This window comes from Palaemon carinicauda, chromosome 9 (assembly GCF_036898095.1).
Source record: "Palaemon carinicauda isolate YSFRI2023 chromosome 9, ASM3689809v2, whole genome shotgun sequence".
Classification (NCBI taxonomy): domain Eukaryota; kingdom Metazoa; phylum Arthropoda; class Malacostraca; order Decapoda; family Palaemonidae; genus Palaemon; species Palaemon carinicauda.
This window is the reverse complement of record NC_090733.1, coordinates 74,056,091-74,081,798: the sequence shown is the minus strand read 5'-3', so window position 1 is coordinate 74,081,798 and position 25,708 is coordinate 74,056,091. Positions and strand designations below refer to the sequence as shown.

The window sequence follows — 25,708 nt, the reverse complement described above, 5'->3', positions numbered from 1 at the left end:
GTTTGGCCTAGAAAAAACAAGCTTGTTGCATATGCAGATGATGCTATTCTCTTTGCATCAATTCCACCCCCTGAATGTAGATCTGGGGTTGCTGAGTCCCTTAATAGAGATCTAGCTAAAATTAGTGCATGGTGTAAATTATGGGGTATGAAGTTGAATCCTAACAAAACTCAAAGTATGATTGTAAGTAGGTCAAGGACAGTGGCTCCTCAGCATCCGAATCTCAGTATTGATAATGTTTCTTTCATTTTGTATGACTTTAAATTTTAGGTGTGATTCTTGACAGCAAATTTACTTTAGAGAAACACATTAGGTCTGTGTCTTCTTCAATTACACAAAAAAAAAAAAATTGGCTTTTTGAGAAAGTCTTTCAAGATTTTCGGTGATCAATCTATTCTGAAGAAATGTATTCATTCTTTCATTCTACCTTGTTTCTAGAATTTTTCTCCTGTCTGGTCTTCAGCTGCTAATTCTCATTTTAATTTGTTGGACAGAAACTTACGGTTTATTAAATTTCTTATTCCTGATCTAGATATTAATCTTTGGCACCGTCGTTCAATTAGTTCATAATGCATGTTGCATAAGATTTTTCATAATTCTGACCATCCTTTATATTCAGATCTTCCTGGACAATTCCATCTTGTTCCTAATACTAGGCAGGCAGTTAATTGTAATAGCCAGGCATACTATACAGTATTCTAGAATTCTCATTCCAGCTGTGACCAGGTTGTGGAATGATCTTCCTAATCGGGTAGTTGAACCACTAGAACTTCAAAGGTTCAAAGTTGTAGCAAATGTTTTTGTTAAGCAGGTTAACATATGTCTTTTTATAGTTTATATATGACATATCTGTTTTGACGTTGTTACTGTTTGTAGAATAATTTATTGTTAATTTGTTCTCATCCTTTTTTTTATTTCCTTATTTCCTTTCCTTGCTATTATTCCCTGTTGGAGCCCTTGGGCATAGAACATCTTGCTTTTCCAACTACGATTGTAGCTTGGCTAGTAATAATAATAATAATAATAATAATAATAATAATAAAAATAATAAGAATAATAATAATGATAATAATAATAATAATAATAATAATAATAATAATAATAATAATAATAATAATAGTTATTGTGGGACTGAAATGTACAGGGATACTAGGTTTTTCTTACGATACAATATTCTTTTTATTTTAGTAATAATCTTTGTTTCAATGCACTTCGTCCATGAGGGTCTTTTACATTCCAGCCTGTATTAATTCATTGTTAATTTTTTCCTATCCTAATGTTCAAATAAATTGAAATAACACAACGTTCTACCTGGAAACCGTACTGGTCATCTTTATATAAGACTATGTGCATAGCACTGCGGAGACGGTATAACTCTAGAAAATAATATTAGGAAACTGAGGTTCTAGCTGGGTCCCCTTGCCCAGTATAAAATCAAGGGATGGCGCCCAGTGCCCAGTTCTCTTGACTGTTTACTTTTTGGCCCAGATCTCTGGCTATTACACCACTTTTCTTTATGGGTAGTGAAATGTTGGAGTGTGGTTGGTATTTGGACACCAGGCAGTCTGTGTGCTACATCTGGCCATAGTCTGCAAACTACTATTAGTGTGAGCGTTCCGGTTTTGGAGACGGCATACTGCCGCATAATCCTCAAGGACAGAAAATCTTTTCTTACAATCTCTTCCCTTTGACGCCGCTCAACCCTTAGCCTGGAAGCCTCTCCCGCTTTCCTTAGTGCAGAGGCTCGGTCCTCCTCCGCATCCGCAGGGAAGTTGTTCTCCGTGTGGGTGCTCCTTCACCTATTGAAATAGACATTGCTTGCACCCTGTGAGTTCAACGGAGGGAAGGCCGCTTGCGCCCGACTCAGAGCTTGACTTCGGTCTTGCTACTCTACGCTGATGACGACGCACTCCCTCATTCTGCAATTTCACCCGGCGTAGGGAGTGCAAAGTCTGAAGCTTGTACCTGCGCCTCTCAGGGGACACCTTTCCTGTTCACAGGTTAGGTTATCTCCCGAGTGGGTTTCTTCAGACCTGACGATGATGCACTCCATCATTCTGTGATGGCAGCTGGCGTAGGGACTGCAAATTCTGAAGCATGTTTCTACACTTCTCGGGGGACACCTTTCCCGTTCGCGGTTTAGGTTTTTCACCATAGTGGTTTTTTCAGTGCTAACGACACTGTACTCCATCATTCATCTAATGCAGCCTGTGTAAAGAGTACAAAGTAGGAAGCATGTTTCTGTGCCTCTAAGGTTACACTAGGTTGTCTCTTGAGTGGTTTCTTGAATAGCTGACGATGACGCACTCCCTCATTCTGCGATTGCAGCCCGCAAAGGGAGTGCAAAGTGCTAAGCATGTCCGTGTTCCTGTGAAAGTTGCTGCTCCTGCCCCATCACCACCTTCACCGCCTGCTTCTACAGCAATTCATGATCATCATGCTGACAAAGGTGCTCTCCCTCGTTCTGAGCCTGCTCAGCCGGCGGAGGAAGGGCAAAGTCCCGAAGCTTATTTCTTCTACTCATGGTGGACACCTTTGCCGTACACAGATTCGGTCCTCTCCAAAGCAGTCTTCGCCACACGAGATTAAGAGAGGGTTATGGATTCGTCCATCCCCTTCTCTAATCTCTCGGAGTGTGGCTCGTCAGAACATGAAAAAGATATTACGCGCCCCGTGCGAGTTTGACGCTTCCACCATCCGTAAGCCTTTCTCCTAGCTGACTCATCTCGCCCAGCTGACTTGTCTCGTCTAGTAGACTTGCCACGCCCAGCCCTGCTGCAGCTTGTGAGCTTGCAATCGCCCATCAGCTCGCGATTGCCCGTCAGCCTGCGATCGCCCGTCAGCCTGCGATCGCCCATCAGCTCGTGATTGCTTGTCAGCCTGCGATCGACCGTCAGCTTGCAATCTCTTGTCAGCTTGTGAACGCCTGCCAACTCATGATCGCCCATCAGCTCGCTTCCCGGTTCCTCTTTTTCCAGCAACAGATTCCAGCGCCTGATGATTACCCTACTCTTGATCGCATAGACGAGCTCATGCCCAGTCTCCAGCCCGCCACTGAATAGCAACCACTATTCAGTGTCGTAGTGCTGCCCAGCTTGCGACTTCCCCTTTCAAGGTAAAGTTGCCCTCCGCCTTTGACTAACAGCATTCCGGCTTGCGGGTAGAATCACCGACAACCAGTGATGAGTCTTGGAGGCCTTGCCTCTTGGGGTGGTCATTATCGATTTCGTTCGACGAAAAATTTCTCTGTTAAGGATCCGGGAGCACTAGCAGCTACAATCCTCACTGCAAGCAAGCACACTGCTCTTTCGAACAAGACTCTCCTCCCACTCTACTTGTCATACACAATAGACCTTTAGAGCTATTATTTCAATGATCGCTTTTCAAGTCTCCTAGTGAGTCTCCTTATCTAGACGACACACGTTAGACTTTATCCAGAGCCAAGCTAGCTCTACATCATCAACACTAGTTCTAACATCCGTGATACCACACATGCGTGCGCTACTTTGATGCGCTCTTGATGGCGGCAGCACAGAACTCCAAACTACTGCTTCTATGGGTCATGCTTAACACGATATGCAGTTGAGGGAGTTTAGCGCACACTCCCTTCTTGGACCCTCTTAACAAGAGAATTCCCTGATGAAGTCATTGGGCTTCAGCACTGCACATCATTCCCATGCTAAAGCCTTGTGGCGGCAAGAGGGGTCTCGGACTGAGGAATTTTTTTCCTCATTTTGACGCTAAATTTCTCTCAACCTATTTCTATTATTATTGCTTCATCCTCCTTCATATTTATTAACTGTCTCCAACTTTGTTGTCAAAACTCTCTTACCCATTTCAGTGTCCAGATCTTTTTTGAGGGGACAGCATATCCACGATTGTATTCTTTTTTCAAAATCAATTGTGGGAGCTGTGGTGGTCTCGCCAACTAACCGATAATGTTTGGACACCTAGGAGTGTCAGTACAGTATTCCCATATTGGCTCGCAAATTCTTGTGCTGAAAATGGGAAACAGGTCTTGCAGCTGTTATTGGTGGAGGAATTAATTTCATGAAAGGATAATGGGTTCTCATTTGGGATGTCAGAGAGTCTAATTTTCTCCCCATTCTTTTTTTTTTATAATAGTCATCATTAACCCCCTCCCCAGAAGACAAAAATAATGAGTGAAATTAATGTTTCTTGTACCCCTGGACCGTATGGTGAACCCCAGACACTGTTGAAACCTCTGCTAATTTAATTAGGGAAAATTCTGTTGATGATCTCGGAACTAGGAAGGACCATTCTACTGATACTCCAAAATTGGGTAATTTTGGTATCACAAGGAAACTTCGAATCCTCCATGTTACCCAAACTCTAATAGAAACAAACTATGATAATATATATAAAGTATTTGAGTGTTATGGATGTATAAAAGAAATAAGAATGAAACTTGAAGATGCAAAATGGGATTAATGGATATCTTACTATAGTCATAACGGATATGTAATATTATTGATATCAAAATTAATAACTTAAATATAATGGCTGCTCTTTGTGATAAGGTGCCAAAGGATTTGGATGTTTATAGACCTGCAGACTGGTTTGAAAAAGATGCAACCCCATTTCAGTTAGGGGAGGGGAGTAGTCCTCAATAAAGACCTGTATGAATTTACAGAGGAGAAGATACTTTTCAGGTGTCCAATAAATGTATGGAAATTGCATAAGGTTCCTTGAACATCAATGACTATACTTACTTTACAGAATGCTGATGTACCTTAAATTATTATTGAAAATTAAAGGATTAAAGTTCGTCCTTTAAAGCAGAATTGTTTTAAAATTTGGACACCCTTCGAAAGTTTGTAAAAATGAAAAAATGTGTAGCATGTTATCCAAATCTTATCATGAAGACTGTACAGTTGAGACCAGGTGTATAAACTGCAACTCTAATCATAAATCAACTAATAGGAGATGCAAACTGTATAAGTTAGAGGAAGGTACCTTCAACAAATCCAGTTTAGAACATAAGTGTGGGACATGCAAAAAGACTGCTGAAAAAATCAACTTTCTATACAAAGGCCTTAAAATCAAAAGGAAATTTACCACAGGAGACATAAAACCTCCTAGTACTCCCAGTAATTATAAGAAAAGAAATACTTCATCTAATAAAGTGCTGTATGACGAGGTAATCATATTGCCTTCTTCTAAGCTTTGACACGGTGTATTATAACTGGGTCATCGCCCATTTCTCTACATCCTTCGTGCCCCATTACCAACAAAGGTGCTAACCTCTCTCAGGCCATATCATCGCCTGCTTTGATGGAGGTTCCACTTGAAACCAAGTTCCCAGGCGCACCTGTAGTGGGGAAGGTGCAAAAACCTAGTAGCTCACCACCTATTAATGGGAAAAGAGAGGGGCCTCCATCCCTCTCACCCCCTTCCACAAGAAACATTAGTCCTGATATCAAATAAATATAATGTTTTGTCTGTTGATATTTCTCATCAAACGGAAGACAATTTAAATAAATCAGAAATTCAACTTGAGGCTCACCATCCCCTACAACAATTAGATCAAAAGGACTAAAAGAAAAACACAAATGCAAAACCCAGTTTATCAAGACCCTCCCTCATAAACCCACCAGGAAATAGTGTTAGATCAAATATTGCTAATGGGAAGACTTCAGCCAATGTGTCTTCCGAAAATAAACCATAGTTTTTTCGTCTATTTTGTAATGGAATTATTAGAATTTAAGGGCTAAATATGAAGAACTTAACCTCCTCCTTCATGAGCCCTCCGCCATAATTATGTCTACAGGAGGGCAAATTTAATGATACTCTTGTCCCCACGAATATATTAGTTACAGGACACTATATGACACCGAGTAGGGAGCCATGGCGGAAGTTTCATATATGTTTGTTGAGATGTTCCTCAAATATCTTTGTCTATTTGTACACCTCTGCAGACAGTGGTTGTACAGATTGATATGGGGGAAAGAATATACAATTTGCTCTCAGTACTTTCCTCCAAATGATAACATTTTGCATAATAATTTAGTAGAGGAGATTCAACAACTCCCTCAACCTTTTCTTATACATGGATATTTTAATGGTAGACATCCTTTATGGAATGATGTTTTAGCAAACACGAGGGGCAATACCATATCATCAATTGTGGAAAATGAGGATGTCGGAATCCGTAATACAGGAGAGCCCACACACTTTCATGTTCAGACAGGTACCATGGCATGCATTGACCTTTTAATTGCTAGCTCCAACTGCCTTCTTGATTTCGAATGGAGTATGTTCCCACCACAGGTGTTGAAAGTGAATAATCAGTATGTGACTGAAGCAACTGAGGTTAGCAATGCCCTGGCTGATCATTTCTCATATGTATCGAGCACATGTGTAGCAGCTCCTGGTCACCAGTTTACTGTAGGAGCATTGAAGAACAGAAAATACTAAATTTTGAAAAAGAAAAAGAAGAATCCTATAATGCTCATATTACTGAAAGAGAATTCTTTTCTGCACTTGCTAATTCCAATGATACAGCCCCTAGACCCGATGAAATTTCACATACAATGATTAAACTTGTACCTGTTGATACCAAGTTATTTATTTTAAGCATTATTAATATAATATGGCCTTTTTAAAACCCGGTAAGGATAAGTTTTTAGCAGCAAACTATCGACAATTGCATTGACATCTTGTTTATGTAAGGTTATGGAGAAGATGGTCAATGCAAGACTGGTATGGTACCTGGAGAAGAAAGGTATTTTATCACCTATCCAGTGTGGATTTAGAAAAATGCACTCAACGACTGATGTGTTGATAAACCTCGAGTCCTCAATTTGTTAAACTTTGGCCTCAAAACAACACCATATGTCTTTTTTTTTACCTAAAAAAAGGCATATGATGCCGCATGGAGATATGGTATACTTAAAACCATTCATAATTTGGTTACAGGGAGAGCTATCATTGTTCATTCAACCATTTTTTTCAATAGATTTCTTCAAGATTGAGTAGGTGAAATGCTGTCAGAGGAAATGTCAGAAAGAGGAAGTTCCCCAGGGTAGTGTGCTTAGTGTAACCCTATTTGTATTAACCAACAATGAGATATCCTCTGTTATTCCTCAAGATATTCTCTCGACATTGTTTGCAGATGATCTTTCCATATCATTTGCTGAAACTAGAATGTCAATGTTTGAGAGAAAATTACAACCCTCAATTAACAAAATAAGTAAATGAGCTGATATGAATGGATTTAAGCTTTCGACAAGCAAAACAGTTGTTGTCCACTTCTGTCGTATTCGGGGAGTACATCCAGACCCTGATAGGTACATCAAAGGTCAATGGATCCCGTGTATGGGAAGTTAGATTTTTATGATTGATATTTGATTGTAGGCTTAAATGGGTTCCTCCCTTGAAAGCTTTAAAAGTAAGATGTCTTGAGGGTCTGAATCTATTAAAAGTTTTGTCCCATCAGGGGGGCAGACCACAAAATTATTTCAAAATTAAACAAAGCTTTATTTTTTTTCAAAAATCAGTGATGGGTGTGAAGTACACTCCTCCGCCACCCCAAGCCAATTAAAGCTATTGGATTCTATCCACCATGCTGATATTATATTGTCCACAGGAGCTTTTAGAACTTTGCCTATCCCAAATCTCCTTGTTGATGCTGGAGAATTACCTTTAGATCTTTACCAAAAGTCTTCTATTATTGGGTGTTTGTTTAGGTTGCAAAGCCTTCCTAATTCTATAGCCTATCAGACTTCAAACTTTGTAAGGCATTGCAGATATTTTGATTTACACCTCAACGTTATGGTTTTTGAGTAAAGTGATTAATAAACAGTCTTGATATAGAAAGAAGTAGAGTTCTTCCATTTAGGATATCACCAATCCCCCCATGGAAATTACCAGATATATCTTTATGTAAATATTTTTTTGGTATAAAAAAGAACATGACTGAATTAGAAGCCAGGTCTCTTTTGATGGAACGTGTCGAAAACCTTAGGGAATCGACTTTTATATATACTGATGGCCCCAAATCTGATGCTGGCATTTGATTTGGAGTTTATAGTAGTTCTTTTAATTGTAGATATGCACTTCCTCTAGTATTTTACATATTTACCAGCCGACCTACATGGTATGCTAACCGCTATTGAGAAAATAGCGTTAAAAGAGGAGGGCAACTTTACCATTTTTAGTGATGCAAGAAGTGTCCTACAAGCTTTAGAAGTTTTTAATTCTAGTAACCCTTTAGTTTTAGTTTTCATTATTGGCCTGAAAGTTATAACACTTCGATTTTGTTGGGTGCCGACACATGTAGGTGTCGGGAAATGAGGCAGATTCACTGGCAAAGAATGCTTCAGCTGTGTTGCTACCAATATGGTATCTCATTCCATGTAATGATTTTCTACCAACATTCAAGAATTTTGTTTATGATAATTGGCAACATCATTGGGATACTTTAGTTGAAAAGAAGATGAGAGAAATAACAAATGTTATATCCCCTTGGAAGTATAACGCGAGGCCCCGAAAGTGGGAGACTACTCTTTGTCGTCTTCGCATTGGTCACCCTCTAATGACACACGAGTTTCTGCTAACTGGCCAATATCAACTTAATTGCTATGACTGTTTGATACCCTTGACATTGAGGCATTTATTGACTGAATGCCCCACTTATACCATGGAAAGAAATAGATACCTGCTTGAGGTTCGAGGTGAGGATGGCAGATTCATCCTTGCCATGATTCTATGATATGATGTGTCACACAATGGTAGCGGCATTTTTAGATCTATTTCAGAAACCTGCTTCTGAAAGCTATTTAACTTTTATAATGACATATTTGCATTTATTATTTTAATTAAATATACTTTTATTCTTTATTTATAGTAAATGATATTGGCATCAACGACCTTCAATGTCAGGATGCTTGAAAACTTCAAATCAATCAGACAATCTCTGTTCTTGGAACCTAACCCAGCACTTGCCAGTGATGGGAGGGGCAGAGCACATTTATCAGACTTGGTGCTTCATATCTCACACGCCACTTGAAATTTGTTTTCATACAAGTACAGTGGAAACGGATTCCCAATGCAATTAGAACTTTTCCATAAGAGCTTTGGCTCTCGACACGACTCAAGAGATCATGCAGATGTTTAAAGGTCCCGCGCATGCAGATGCACAAACTTCTTCATCGGCTCACTGGTTCTTGTAAGCGTTCAAGAATGTTTGTCCCTCATGAACGTTCATTGGATTACTTCTATTACTACTACTACTTCTACTAGTGGGCTGATGTGCCAGGTGCGTTAGTGACTAGGTTGCTTCATCTGCTCCCTGTTGTTAAACTGATGGTCACTTGTTTTGGTATATGGTTACCTTACAATTCAACATCTTCATTGGATGACAAGATCTACGTTAGTCGTGCATGCGCTCTCATCCATACACTGCCGGACCTCACCAGGAAGGCAGAACATAGTTCTACACAGCAGTTACTGCAACAGAATCTTTCGATCACTTGCTCCTGCCTCCTTCCCCTGTGATTTGTAACGGGACTCAAGAAATATAATCTTTCGGGATTATTTTCTCCAACTTCCCTCCACGAGTTAGAGAACTCTTAGGATCACTTACATGGTTTTGGGTTCCAATTGCTTGTAATCTCCTCCTTGCCCCTTCACACCTGCATAGGACAAAATTTTATTAGGGTATTGAATCAGCTCGTGCTTACGTTTACGGACTATAACAAACACAGATTTGAGGAATCCTCTCTTCTTACACCCTGTCACCATTGGCCCACGCTCCCTCGGGACTTGTGCATAGCAACTTAAACCCTCCATCCTCAGGACGTCTCTGGGAAGGCTATATACAGCCAACTCACAGCTTGACCTGATCTGGTTCATCAACACTCTGACAATGACATTCTCTCTCTCAACCTGAGTTCGATTAGCAAGCGGTATGAATGCTAAGTCATAAGCATCGGCTGGATATTTTATACTGTATGGGGGTAATACCTTTCTCACCTGCAAGTTGGTTTACTCCGTAGTGGCTGTGATACCCCTCCTACGAGTTTGGATTACTCATCACTTATTCAACCATGATTCATTCAACCAACATGAATTGTCCAACCAACAGGACTCCTTTAGTCCCTGTAGCGAACCCTATGGATGGATCACACAGGACCCCTTGCCAAACTCTCACAGGAGTACTGTACTGGGGATCGACTTGCACGAAACTCCAGCTCGTGAACAGGTGATCCAAGTTGAACAAAGAGCTTTCTCCTGCAAGGGCTTACGTGAACACGAGTCGTTCGTGAATCTTACCAAGTGACCTAGGTCAACTACAGGGGTAAAGAATCTGCAGTTTGGCTACAAAGAACATGCACATCATCACAACCCATCCACCTTTTGAGGTGTGATGGTGGTTCTCTATAATCTACTCGAATCTGATCATCCATACAGACATCTGGACTCGGGTGCTATGTCATCAGTGCATGATTACGTTTTTCATCAAAGAGTCTCCGAGCTTCTACAGTCAACTTTCTTGCAGAAAAGCTTCGGTAAACTGGTCTCCAGTTTTTGACATCTCCTCCTGGAACAAGTTTGTTCAACAAACCTCGTTCAGGATTGATATGACAGGCTTGATCAGATGAGCAGTGTGACCCGAGGACTTAATGTATTGAAATTGGGAGGCGCACCACCAGATTCTAGTTCCTCTGTCTTCAAGGAGGGATCTAAGACTTTTCCTATACATCCGGTAATACCCATTGTAGATGCAGGTTTTCTTCCCATTGGATCCATGAGAGCAGCATTCGATTGTTAAGACCTTTGGATGACTGGCTATTTTTAGATAACTTGGGTCATCCATTCTCCATCACTGTGTCAGACTTCTCAAGATTGGCCGCTATCTAAGTATTGGAGTAAAATCTCGAGAAGTCATCCCTTCAGCCAACACAAACTGGTATTCCTTTTGGAGAGGATGATAGCCCCTTAAATTTGCTGCCACCTCATCGATTACCCCATCTGAGAAGTTACTCAGCCTGAAAAGGACACCTGTCCTCCTAGGAGCGCCGGGTGAGTGTCAGAACCCAACCTCCTCAGGGAGTTAGATCTTCCACCTGTTCCCTCCGGATTTTAAGCTCTTTTAGAAGCATCAAGGAAAGGGGGGTCACACATGCGGCATCACATGACCTTCAGACTCTAGTCCGATTCTTAACATCATTGCCACATGAGCCTCCTGGAATAAGGGCAGTTTTCTGTCCCTCCAACAGTTCCTTCACTCCAGCTATTCCAACAATTCCCTTCGGGACACTCCATAGTGTTGATGAATGACACCATGGGAGTGGCTTATATCCAAACAAACAGAAGTTTCTCATCACAGTACCTATGCCAAGTAGTTGGGGAAATGCTAGGTGGATGAAGACTACTCAGCACCCATGCAACTCTGTTCTACCCAGACAAGGAGATGTTCTGGCAGACAATCTGAGTATTGACTCAGATAGTTGGCTATGAGTGATCTTTGGATCTTAAAGTACCCAGCAGAGTCCCGAATTTGCAGGTTCCACCGACAGTAGACCTGTCCGCCACATCTCTGGTCAACAAGCTTTGAGGTACTGCTCGTCAGTACCTTTTCCCCAAACACTCGGCTAAGGGCCTTCTAACAAGGGGCAGTAAAAATGTCTACGCATTTCCCCCATCCCCTTTGGTTGGCCTAGTAAGAATATCAGTCAACAAAGAAGGGCATCCAGGCCCGTCAATGAATCTCTTAGCTCCAAGTTAGCCCCAGGCAGAATGGTTTCTAAATCTTCTACATCTGTTCTCAAAGGTGACAAGGGTCCTTCTTCACGTCACAATCTTTGAAGACAACCACATGGGAAGAGGAGAGAGTCTTTTTGCGCAACCTGGTGCAGAAAAATGTCCATATAACCCCAGAAATCATCAACCGAAGTCTACCAGGCAAAACAGGCAGCCTTCTATGGTGTAGATAATGGAATGGTATCACCTCTCCCGACGCCTCTACTCCAGTGATAATGGAGTCTCTTCGACTCTTCGGGGAGAAGACTCCTCTCTGTCTCGACGGTCAAAGGCTACCGCTCAGCTTTGAGCCTAGCCTTTGATGGAAAAGGGGATTTCCTCTTTGTTGGATTTGTCTATCTTCATACGGAGTCTCCAACATACCTGCCCTCAGCTGGAGGTTAGACCGACTATGTGGAACATGGTCAGGTTTCGTGATCTCGGAAGGAGCACCCTTGGTGCCACTGTGTCAGACATCAGCTCTTCACCTGACACTTGGGACAACCTTCCTGTTCGCCCTCACCTCAGACAGAAAAATTAAGGAACGACACTCCCTTTCTTACAACAGCAAATTTTCCTTTCTAGGGTTGGGGACAGGTAATACTTGACTTCGTTCCTGAGTGTGTCTCCATTCACCAGACCCAAAATACAGCAGCAACAGATCGCAGATTCGAGCCCTTCCGGATTGGGAGTCTTCGTAATGTAATCAATGACCCAGATCAACTGCTACCTGGTCCAGTGAGGAGCTTGAGGTGTTACCTCAAATGAGCTGCAAGAGCTGGCCCCCGAGTGAGAGCACTCTTCGTCAGCACAGGGAGGGCCAAGAGAAGGATCACCAAGATTACGATCTGCGCATGGATTCGCAAGGTCATATCATTAATATCATTACTAGCAAGGCTATAACCCTAGTTGGAAAAGCAAGCAAAATGCTATAAGTCCAAGGGCTCCAACAGCGAAAAATAGCCCAGTGAGGAAAAGAAACAAGTAAATAAATATACTATAAGAGAAGAATAAACACTCAAAATAAAATATTTCAAGAACAGTAACAACATTAAATTAGATCCTTCAAATATAAACTATAAAAACTAAAAAAAAAGTAGAAGAGAAATAAGACAGAACAGCGTGCACGAGTGTACCCCCAAGCAAGAGAACTCTAATCCATGGCAGTGGAAACCCATGGTACAGAGGCTATGGCACTACCCAAGACCAGAGAACAGTGGTTTGAGTTTGGAGTGTCCTTCTCCTCGAAGAGCTGCTTACCATAGCTAAAGAGTCTTGTCTACCCTTATCAAGAGGAAAGTACTCAATGAGTAATTGCATTACAGTAGTGAACCCCTTATGCAAAGAATTGTTTGGTAATCTCAGTGTTGTCAAGTGTATAAGGACAGAGCAGAATGTGGAAAGAATAGACCAGACTATTCAGTGTATGTGTAAGGAAAGACAAACTGAGCCGTAACCAGAGAGAGGGAACCAATGTAGTACTGTCTGGTCAGCCAAAGGACCCAATAACTCTCTGTGTTATTACCAGGATTGACTACTGCAACTCCATCTATTACAATTCACCAAAAGTGCAACTTAAGAAATTACAAAACATGATAAACTGAGGAGCAAGACTGATAAAAGGTGTCCCACCTAGAGAAAGGATCACCCCTGTACTAAATGATTCACACTGCCTGCCGATAAAAATGATAATTGAATTTAAAATAATGATAATAACCTACCAAGTTATCAGAACTGGTCGTCCAAAATACTTAAGAGAGTTGCTACATATTGTGCAGCCAACAAATCGTGTTGACACGAGAATAGTTACAGATGGCTTCAAACTATTGGAACCTAGATATATGTCTACTGTAGGCTCCAGAACCTTTAAATATGCAGCCCTGACACTATATAATAAGCTCCCACGAGACATCCGAATGATTGAAGACATTAAGGCTTTCAAGAGGAAACTGAAGACTTTCTTATTTCATCAGTCATACAACAGTAACGATTTAACAGTAAATGAGCAATACGCAATATGAAACGTTAAATACTCTGAACGAATAAGGTAAAAGGACAGTGGAGGTCCTGTAGAGAGTGGGGTTCCCCTGCTGTATGGGACCAGAAAAGCAGCTGTCAAAGTAAAGTAAAGTAAGTAAGTAGTGTAGTATCTCAATGGGTGGTGGGTGCCCTGGCCATCCTACTACCGGGCATTGAATCCTGAGCCTTAACTTCAGAAAAGGAGACCTAGAGCTCATAACGTTTGAGGCCTAAGTATGTCCCTGGCGTTTAAGAAGAACTACTCTGAAAGCGTCAAATGACTGCCGACCACTACCTGCAAGACGTGATCCTCAGGAACATGAAAAAATTCTCCATTGGCCATGTGGTGGCTACACAACAAATGCTTTAAACACCTCAGGTTCCTTGATGGACAAGTAGCAGATGAGGGAGGGCAGAGGTTACCCGGGATTAAATCTTGGATGAATGACAAGAATGACCGGCTTATTCTTTCTTCCATCTTCCCCTCCCTGGGGAACAGCACCTATGGTACTGTACTCTGCAAGCGCTGTCCTCCTCTGACTGCAGGTGTGTGAAAAAACCCCGGGCAAAAACCAGCCAATTGGTTAGGACTTCCGCCCACCTAAGGGGTAAGTCATCTCTAATTAAGAGCAAAAGGGTTTGCATTCAGTGTCGGAACAAATGACAAATTTAAAGTAATTTGTATTTTTCTAACGATACAAACTTTGAGCTCTTTATACAAATTTGGCTCTCCATCACCTATCCCCGGTAAGTTCTGCCTGCAAGAAAAAGTGACGATAGAACATAGATGTGCGTGTGAGCAGGATAGCCCGTACTAAACCCCTACCCCCCGCTAACTAGTGGTGGTGTAGTTACACCACGTTAAAAGTCTTATGGCTAGGCTTCCAGCTTCGCCGAAAGTATACCTAATAAAGAGCTAAAGGTTTGTATCATTAGGAAAAAGACAAATTACTTTATATTTGTCATGTTAAGTCTTCTATCAAAATTACATATTCTAAAAAGGTTACTGAACTTTCAAAGTAATTGTGTCATTTGTGTAGAATCATATTTAGTTTTGAGGTTACTTTTAAGTGAAATCTTATTCACTAACCTTAATCATTTGTATTTGTCATTGTTTGTTATTTTTCACAGGGAAAACATAGAGCTCTTAGAAAGAGAATTTCTATTTTGGGAGAACAACAGATCTGTGATAGTAACAGACAACCAGGGAAAGACGCATAAAGTAGCTCGCTACATATCAGAAGTAGGTGAACCAAGGCCCGAATCTTACAGGTAAGGTTTCTATGACGAGAATGTTTGATATTTTTGTCTTATTTTTCATCTTTAATGAATAAAATGGTGTACTGTAATGCAATTACATAACTAATTTGAATTCCTTTTGGCCAAAATAATAAAAATTAAAACATTCCCAAAAGGTTAAGTTTCTTCCATGGATTTAAAAAACTTTTTATTCATAAAATCAATGGGTAGCATGCCATTTTCAAAAAGCCTTCATTTCATCCCTAGAACAAATATATGGTCTCTAAGATTTAGATAAATGGGGCTTTCAATGTAACTCATAACTGAAAAATAGGTCAAAGAAAAAATAACTTGGGGAAATCATTCGCTACTTCAAACATACGGACGTACTTATCTACCAAGTGCCAGAGAAATTGAAGAAAAGAAAATAACGACAATGATTCTAAAGGCAGTTTTTGGCCGAGTGCATAGAGGCTCTAAAGTCACCAGGGATCCGCTAAAACCTCATCTGCTATCTTTCTGTTTTTTTTTTTTTTTTTTTTTTTGTGGAATTGAAATATTCAAATATTTATTCATACCAACTGTTGATCACAATGTGGACATTTGAGCAAAGGACATCGGAGTGCAGTATGCATTCAAGAACCAAAATTAAATCTTTTTGGTACAGTGACTTACATTTCTTGGTAATTGTTCAGATGTTGAAGAGCTTCTAGATAGAGGATTTTACTGCTGATCACGATCTTCAGACTATTCTGTACTATCACTACTATTATAATTTTTGGAAGGATACCCTCTTTAATACACGTTTTATCGAAAGTAATTGGATGCCTCAGTTGCATTAATCTAATAAAAGACCTTTTCAATGCTTTTAATAAGTTTTTCCTCATTATTACTTTATTTTGCAAGTAGGCTAATTGCGCCATCCTCTTTCTCTATGAAAAGGACGAAAGCACAAATAAAAGTAACTCTCTTTACCGTGTAAGCATAAATAGCTTAATGTTAATGTACCTAATCTTTGGGTTAAATTTAGTCGAAAAAAATCGTTCAAAGGTTGGTGATTGAAGGTCAAATGTAGGTGAGTATTTTTTAAAAGTTCCTTAATCATGCTTTTCAATCAGTAACGGACATCAGTTTGTCTTCTGGCTAATTTGTCAATGGATAAGTAGATGGTTGTGTGCAGTGTATATATATATATATATATATATATATATATATATATATATATATATATATATATATATATATATATATATATATATATATATATATACACAGTATATATATATATATATATATATATATATATATATATATATATTCTTTCGAAGCTGGTTTGGTGTAGAGTAAATAATTTATCAATGTATTTTATTTATATATTTCATTTGTGTATTTGAGGTGAATAGCCCAAGTAAGGTGAGTTCCTCTCATGTAGATATAAGATTGGTATGTAAATTACGTAAGACTTTCGTCGTTGATTTTATTGTATTTTTCATTCAAATCAGTATATGTAAATTTACGTTATTTTTACGAATTAACTTTTTATTTCACGTATTTTGTTATGAAGTATTACGTAAGCTGTTTAAGATTGTTATATGACTATATGAGGTATGAACGAGGGCTTATGTAAATCTTTTCTATTGCGTAATTTTTGTGAGAAAATACGCAATTCTTATATTTTCCACATGTTTTGGGAGGTTCTCGAAAACCCCCGTGTTAGATTTTATTTTTTTTTCATTTCCGAGGACAAAGGTGGGCGGAGCCAGCTGAGAGAGTTGCTGTACAGCAAGGTTGATTTTCCTGTTCAATACCTGATAGTTGATAACTCTGGCGTTGATAGGGCCGGCCCCAAGCCACGAGAATATTAGAATATTCTAGAAGTAACTAACTCATATATATGCACCCCCAAGAGATGCATTAGCAGCAGAAGAGACCCTCCCTATCCTGTGAACGAGCCAAAGTGTATCCCTCTTTCTCTCTAGTATCTATAGTGTTTCCTTTCCAAAGTGATTTTGTGCCCCAACGTATATGGTGTGTTGAAACGATACAAAAGATGTTAAAGGTGAATTTATTGTGTTGTGGTGAGTATTGGTAATGTGGAAATCTTTGTAACTGGCCCAGTGAGATTTATGAAAATATGTGACGTTATCAAGTTTATCAGTTGATTTATGTAAGTTCTTTAAGAGTTTAAGCATTAGAGTGTAATTATTTCTTTTGTCTTAGTCTATGGTTTTATTCAGATTTAATATTTCAAGTAGAGATTATATAATCTTCATTGCGTTACATTTTTGTCATAATCTAAGTTTTGTTCAGACTTAATACTTCGAGTGATTTGTTTTTTTTTTATTATGCAAATTCTTTTAACGTGTTGCAATTTATATAGAATATATTTATTTTTGTAAAGAGTGTATCATTCCAATCACCCGTGTTTATTTCAGTATTCTCTTGTACCCCTGTTAAATAATCGAAGTAAAAGGTGGATTTAAATAATGCTTATGAATAATTACCCAGTTTTATTTTGAGTGTAGTTAAGAGGCCTTTGGATATTCAGTGTTTTTATATATTGCTGTCTGGGAGTTATATAACTATCTCAGAGCTCGGGTGTTAATATTTTCATGTGTAACAGATTTTATGTAAAAACAAACAGGTGAGTTTGGAACTTCAGAGGTTGTGTAGCTTGCCAGAAGTAATATATATAATATCATATTCAGGTTCCCAGACCACAGCACTATAGTATAATATATTTTTGTTCCAAGACCCTTGGGATCGAGGAATCTGTTTTAAATATTGGTGATAACAGGGCCGTGTTTTGATTAAAGGTTTTGAATAATTTAGTGTTGATAGGATTCTGTGTATTTTTAGGATATATTTTTTGGAGGTAATTTTTTTATTTTTATTTATTTATTTATTTTTTTTTTTTGTAAAAGTACAAGATGGCACAGTTTAATATCCAGGAGTTTTTGAATAACCCAAATGTTCAGGAATTGTCAGAAGCTAATGTAACTAAAGCTCAGTGGCTCTATTTTAATAGTATGTGGAGGCCATGCAATCAGTGGAATGATTAAAGCCCATATCAAGTGTTAGCCTTAGAAGCGTTGATAAACTCAGGGAAATTGTCCGAACAAGATATTGTAGCAGCTGGTGAACTGTTGGAGGAGGCTGAAGAAGAATTTGTAGCAAAGCAAGAACCAGTTGACCCACAAACTGAAGGCATGAAAGCAAAAAGGGATGTAGAGGCTAAGATTCGACGAATTGCAGTGGAGGAGAATTTGATCAAGTTGAAGATGATGGCAGAACGAGAAGAAAGAGAGAGAAGACGGGAAGAAATGGAAGCAAGACGAGAAGAGAGGGAAGAAGCCCGACGTGTGAGGGAAAGAGAGGCAGAAGAAGCCAGAGAGGTCGCAAGACATGCGAGGAAAATGGAAGAAAAAGAGAACGAGAAGAAAAAGAGAAAGAAGAGGCAAGGGAAATAGCACGACATGCGAGGGAGTTGGAGCTGTTGAATGCTTGTACACAGTCAGCAACGCAGACAGAGGCGACCCCTGCTATGCCCGATTCTGTGTTTAATGTGGCGAACGCCCAGAGGTTAACTTCAAGGTTCACAGAAGAGGCTCATTTTGATCATTTTGAAACGGTCGCATCGATGATGCAATGGCCTGATGATAAATGTTCTGTGTTGTTGCAGAGTGTATTGATTGGGAAAGGCCGTAGTGAATACTTTTCCTTATCTTAGGACTGGAGGAAGAAGTATCAAGAAGTAAAGAGGAGTGTTGTAAGTGTATCAGATGACCCCTGAATATTATAATGAAAGCAGTTTGAGGAAGGATGAGAAAATGACTTTCCTGGATCACGCTTATAAGGTACGACGATGTTTTAAGAGATAGACAGAGGCTACTAACGTGAGGGAGATGGCTGATTTAGAAGAATTGATAGTACTAGAACAGTATATACAAGGAATTCCTGAATATATTCGAACGTACTTGAGAGAGAGAGGTGAAAAATTTGATAAAGCCGCTTCGCTGAGTGAAGATTATAATATTATCAGTTGTAAACCCTCCTCCGGTGTGAAGTTTCAACTGTCATTCCTACCATGTGTCAAGTATTTTCCAAACCATGGAAACAAGTTCAGCAATAACTATATGAACAAGTTCAATAGTTACAGCGAAAGTAGCACTGGTACTGTTCCTAAACAGAATGTGATAGTAGCCCAGCAACAATCATCGAATCATCCTACTTAAGTATCGTGAAAGACGTGCAGAAGGTTAATTTTGTCTGTTTTAAGTTTGGCAAGAGAGGCCATATCAGTAAGGAATGTTGGTAGAATCAACCGAAAGCAGTTGCCCAAGTGGTTAAGGATAATTTGACTTCACAGAATGCGAAGGCGAAGAAACAATAGGGAAAGAACAAAGAGGAAAATGAACCAGCCAACGTTTACACAACGAACAGGAAAAACTGAAACAGCATGGATACCTTTAAACCATATATTTATGAAGGTATGTTAGCAGCAATAGACGAGAGTGAGTGAACCCCGGTCAAGTGCGCGACACAGGTTGTAACTATGGTGTGGTGATACAAGGAGTACACTCATTGGTGGAATAGTCTCTCACAGGAGACTCGGTTATTTTGAATGGAATAGGAGGTGAAGAGGTTACCCCTATTTGCCATTTGAAACTGTCATGCGAGTTGGTGACAGGTAATTTTGACTTTGCGGTAAAGGATTCATTGGCTGTCGAAGGAGTAGACGTCCTTCTGGGTAATAAGACTGGTGGAGCGCCTTTTGTGCTTTGTCCCATTGTAACGGAGAAACCATTGAAGTATAGTCCTATGACTGAACTTGAGAAGGACTACCCATATCTGTTTCCTAGTTGTATGACGACCAGGAGTATGACGAAGAAAGTGGCTGCTGAAGAAGAAAAAGAAATTGAAGGAGCAATGAACTTGGAGGATTTGTTTTCCGAAGAAGAGGATTCCCTTGATGGTACACAAGAGGGGAACTCACGAGTAAGCCCAAGAGAAGAGGAATGACAGACGAGTGGACAAGAAGACAAAAAAGAAATGGACCTGGAAGAAATAGAAAACTCAGCGTTATAAGTAGGACAAGTAAGTAGGAAACGGCTGATAGGATTGCAACGGAAGGATGCAACGTTAGCAGAGTTATTGTAACGCGTGGTGGACGAGATGGAGGCACAGCAGTCTCCACCCTGTTATTATCCTAAGGATGGGTGCTTATGAGGAACCATAGACTGCCGATATCCCTCAGAATGCCGAATGGGGGAAATACCATCAGATATTGATTCCCGCACCATTGAGAAAACAGGTGATCACCATAGCGCACGAGATGGGACATATGGGGATAAGGAAGATGATGTAGAAGATTATGAAACACTTTTCCTGGCCTGGCATGCATAGACGTGACCCAGTTTAGCCGTGCATGTCACGTTTGTCAGACGGCTGAAAACCCAACAATGCATCAAGGAAGCTCCCTTACACCCGATTGAAGTACGAGGAGAACCCTTCAGCAAAGGATTGAAGAAATTGTTGGCAGGAAAAGGGAAAGATCAAGAGGGAACGAAAGGAGAAAATGTCAAGGATTTGACGAAAAGGATCGGCGAGTTAAGGAAATTTTCCCTAGAAGACCTGAAAACGAGTCAAGGACGAACGAAAAGGTTTGGTGTAAAGAGTAGGAAAAACAGTTGGAGGTAGGACAACAGGTGTGTGTCTACTCACCAGAAAGGAGATTCCCTCTCACCAACAAGTTCAAGAGCCATTCCGGATTTTGGAAAAGAGCAGTGTCCAGACCTACGTTATCGAGATACCAGGAAAAGGGAAAACTTTAAGGAAGCCCATATTAACTTTGAAACCGATACTTCAAACACTGGATTTCAACAAGAAATTCCTTATCCAAGTGGATGCGTCGGATAATGGGATTGGAGCTGTCCTATTGCAAGAAGACAAGGAAGGAATTTTTCTTATTGTTTGTTTCATGTCAAAGCTGAAGAAACATCAGCGAGCCTACTCGACAGTTGAAAAGGAACTACTAGCGTTAGTCGCAGTAATAAAAAAGTTTGAGGTCTATGTGAATTAAAAATAAAATGAAGATATTACAGTGTATTCAGATCATAATCCTTTAACTTTTGTTAATAAGAGGAAAGATTATCATTAAAGGTTAACTAGGTGGTCATTATGTTTGCAACCGTATTGTATTAATGTAAAGCATATATCAGGTAAAGATAACGTGATTGCAGATTATTTATTTCTGGCTGAATCGATGGATTCAGGCCTGGAATAAATAATCATTTTTGGGGGGAGCTATCTTACAAAGCTGGTCTAGTGTAGAGTAAATAATTTATTAATGTATTTTATTTATATATTTCTTTTGTGTATAAGGACGTGAGCCAGTTTTGCCGTGCATGTCACATTTGTCAGATGGTTGAAAAGCCCAACGAGTGCTTCAAGAAAGATCCCTTACACCCGATAAAAGTACGAGGAGAACCCGTCAGGAAAGGACCAAAGAAAATGTTGGCAAGAAGAGGGAAAGATCGAGAGGAAATGGAAGAAGAAAATGTGAAGGACTTGACAAAAAGGATCTGCGAGTTAAGAAAATTTTCCCTAGAAGACCTGAAAACGAGTCAAGGACAAACGAAGAAAAGGTTTGGTATAAAGAGTATGAACAGACAGTTTAAGGTAGGAAAACAGGTGTGTGTCTACTCACCAGAAAGGAGATTCCCTCTCGTCAACGAGTTCCCAGAACCATTCCGGATTTTGGAAAAAAGCAGTTTCCAGACCTACGTTATCGAGATACCAGGAAAAGGGAAAAATTTAAGGAAGCCCATATTAACTTTGAAACTGATACTTCAAACACTGGATTTCAACAGGAAATTCCTTATCCAAGTGGATGCGTCGGATAATGGGATTGGAGCTGTCCTATTGCAAGAAGACAAGGAAGGAATTTTTCATCCTGTTTGTTTCATGTTGTCAAAGCTGAAGAAACATCAGCGAGCCTACTCGACAGTTGAAAAGGAACTACTAGCGTTAGTCGCAGTAATAAAAAAGTTTGAGGTCTAAGTGAATTGACAATAAAATGAAGAGATTACAATGTATTCGGATCATAATCATTTAACTTTTATTAATAAGAGGAAAAATTATAATCAAAATTTAACTAGGTGGTCATTATGTTTGCAACCATACTGTATTAATGTAAAGAAAATATCAGGTAAAGATAACATGGTGGCAGATTATTTATCTCTGGCTGAATCAATGGATTCAGGCCTGGAAAAAATAATCATTTTTGGGGGAGCTATCTTACAAAGCTGGTCTAGTGGAGAGTAAATAATTTAGTAATGTATTTTATTTATTCATTTCATTTGTTGTTGAAGATTGCCTGGTCCTTACGGCCAGGCACGGGCTCTTGCACTCTTGCAGCCCGTAGAATTATTTCATTTGTGTATTTGAGGTGAATAGCCAAGTAAGGTGAGTTGCGCTCATGCAGATATAAGTTTGGTATGTAAATTAAGTAAGACTTTCGTCATTAATTTTATTGTATTTTTCATTCAAGTCAGTATATGCAAATTTACGTTATTCTTAAGAATTAACTTTTTATTTCATGTATCTTGTTACAAAGTCGTACGTAACCTGTTTAAGAGTGTTATATGACTATAAGAGGTATAAACGAGGGCTTATGTAAATCTTTTTTATATCTTTATGAGCTATAAGAAATTACAAAACATAATAAACAGAGGAGCAAGACTGATAAATGGTGTCCCACCTAGAGAAAGGATCACCCCTATACTAATTGATTTACACTGGCTGCCGATTAAAGCGAGAATTGAATTTAAAATATGTACAATAACCCACCAAGTTATCAGAACCGGTCGTCCAAAATACTTAACCCTTTTACCCCAGGCTATTTGGAACTTTCCAACCCTTAACCCCCAGGGGTTATTTTTTTTCTAACACATTTCGCAGCATCTTTTTTTTTTTTTTAATTGCTCTAACAGCCTTAATTTTCGTCATAGAGAGGTCAGGTTGGTCTCATTCTCTTGGAAAATGCCTGAAGTTTCTCAAAAAATTATCAAAAATATGCAAAAAAAAATATGAATAGCAGTTTTTTGCAAGGACGTACCAGTACGTCCACGGGGGTAAAGGGATGAGTTTTGTGAAACGTACCAGTACATCCTTTGTGGGTAAAAGGGTTAAGAGAATTGCTACATATTGCGCAGCCAACAATTCGTGTCGACACGAGAATAGTTACAGATGGCTTCAAACTGTTGGAACCTAGATTTATGTCCACTTTGGGCTCCAGAGCCTTTAAATATGCGACCCCGAGACTACATAATAAGCTCCCACGAAACATTTGAATGATTGAAGACATTAAGGCTTTCAAGAGGAAACTGGAGTCTTTCTTATTTCATGAGTCTTTTGACAGTGACGATTTAACAGTAAATGAATATGTGACTTGAAAAGATAAATACTGTGAACGAACAAGGTAAAACGACAGTGGAGGTCCTGAAGAGAGTGGGGTTCCACTACTGTATGGGACTGAAAAGCAGCCATCAAAGTAAAGTAAATAAGTATTCCATCATGTTTGTGAGAAAATACACAATTCTTATATTTGCCACATGTTTTGGAAGGTTCTCGAAAACCCCAGTATTGGATTTTAACTTTTTTTTTTTTTATTTCCGAGGACAAAGGTGGGTGGAGCCAGCTGAGAGGGAGTTGCCGTACACCGAGATTGATTCTCCTGTTTGATATGTGATAGTTGATAACTCTGGCGTCACTAGCGGCTGGCCCCAAGCCATGAGAATAATCTATTAGAATATTCTAGATGTATCTAAGTCATATATATGTTCCCCCAGGATGCAGAGCAGCAGAAGAGATCCTGCCTGTCCTTTGAACGAGCCAAAATGCATCCCTCTCTCTATCTAGTATCTATAGTGTGTCCTCTCTAGAGTAATTTTATGCCCGGACATAAATCTTGTGTTGAAACGATACGAAAGATGTTAAAAATGACTTTAAATTTATTGTGTTGTGGTGAGTGTTGGCATTGTGTAAATCTTTGTAACTGGCCCAGTGAGATTTATGAAAATATGTGACGTTATTAAGTTTATCAGTTAATTTATGTAAGTTCTTTAAGAGTTTAAGCATTAGAGTGTAATTATTTCTTTTGTCTTAGCTCAGGTTTTATTCAGATTTAATATTTCAAGTTAATTGATTACATAATTTTTAAAGCGTAACATTTTTGTCTTAAGCTAATATTTGTTCAGACTTAATACTTTGAGTGATTCTTCTTTTATTTAAATTCTTTCAAAGTGTTGCAATTTATATAAAATATATTAATTTTTGTAAAGAGTGTATTATTCCAATCACCAGTGTTTATTTCATTACTTGCTTGTACCCTTGTTAAAGAATCGAAGTAAGAGGTGGTTTTAAATAATTCTAAAGAATAATTACCCAGTTTTGTTTTGAGTGTACTTTATCTTAAGAGACCTTTGGATATTCAGTGTTTTTATATATTGCTATCTGGGAGTTATATAACCGTCTCAGAGCTCGGGTGTTAATATTTTCAAGTGTAACAGATTTAATTTAAAAACAACAGGTGAGTTTGAAACTCGAGAGGTTGTGTAGCTTGCCAGCCATAATACATATAATATTATATCTAGATTCCTAGACTACGGGACTATATATATATATATATATATATATATATATATATATATATATATATATATATATATATATATATATATATATGTATATATATATATATATATATATATATATATATATATATATATATATATATATATATGCATGTCCAGTTGCGAGGAGGGAAGGGCATTCCTTATTAAGTGAGAGTGTAGCAAGGGTTGTAGTAGTGCTGGCTTATCTATGTGATCCCAGGGAGAGGATCAATCCCAGTGAGGTAACTGCTAAGCTCCTCACAGCTGGCATGGTCAGTGCAGCATCCTCGTTTATAAATACTTAGGATCCAAGAAGACAGGTTGGTAATTCACCTGCTTTATTGTCATATCTCAATAATAAGTATGCAGCTCCCTGCAGCTGTTAGCATCACAGTTTGTGGATGGCAAGAGACAGACCACAACAGCTCCCAGAAGGTTCAACATAGTGGAACAAGATCAACACAGTAGAATGGGAGAGTAGTGTTTCTCCATACATTACACTATTCCCTTAGGTTAACAAAAAAAAAATAAATAAATAAAATTGTTCAATAAGTCTCCTAGTTTTCTTACTTATTCTGGTAGATTTCCTTACAAGGGCACCAGTATCGCAATTTCTGTTCTCTGATCCTACTACTTCTACATTGGGATTACAAATGATACTTGAGTTCTCAATAGGGTTATTTGTCTCTTCTAATCCTTGTACATTACGGGGAGAAGAAACTACAGGAACATAGGGAATCATTGTATCTTTTAATGGTGACTGTTCACCAGTTACTCTAGTATTATACATTTTTCTCTCGAATATTTGTGATAGGTGATGATTCCAAGTCAAAATACCAATAACATCTACAGATACCAAATAATTTCTTTCACCAAGAAATTTGTTAATCTTAGCTTCCAACCATTCTGATCCTTTACCAAAACTCCTGGCATACTCTGCATTACCAACTCTGAATTTAGACTCTTGAACATAAGTCTCATCTCCTTGTTTAGGCATAACATCTAAT

At 39.0% G+C, this 25,708-nt stretch overlaps 2 protein-coding genes across 3 annotated transcripts in view; one reads left to right on the top strand and one right to left on the bottom strand.

The window, feature by feature from the left end:
• LOC137646998 (speedy protein 1-B-like) overlaps positions 1-25,708 on the bottom strand; it is a 920,935-nt gene that overhangs the window by 159,629 nt on the left and 735,598 nt on the right. The window lies entirely within an intron of this gene.
• Positions 1-25,708, top strand: part of LOC137646997 (trehalase-like) — a 328,032-nt gene that overhangs the window by 180,544 nt on the left and 121,780 nt on the right. Inside the window, exon 7 of the mRNA XM_068380088.1 lies at positions 14,917-15,057. Within this exon, the coding sequence (XP_068236189.1) occupies positions 14,917-15,057 (141 nt within the window). The remainder of the gene's footprint in view (positions 1-14,916; positions 15,058-25,708) is intronic.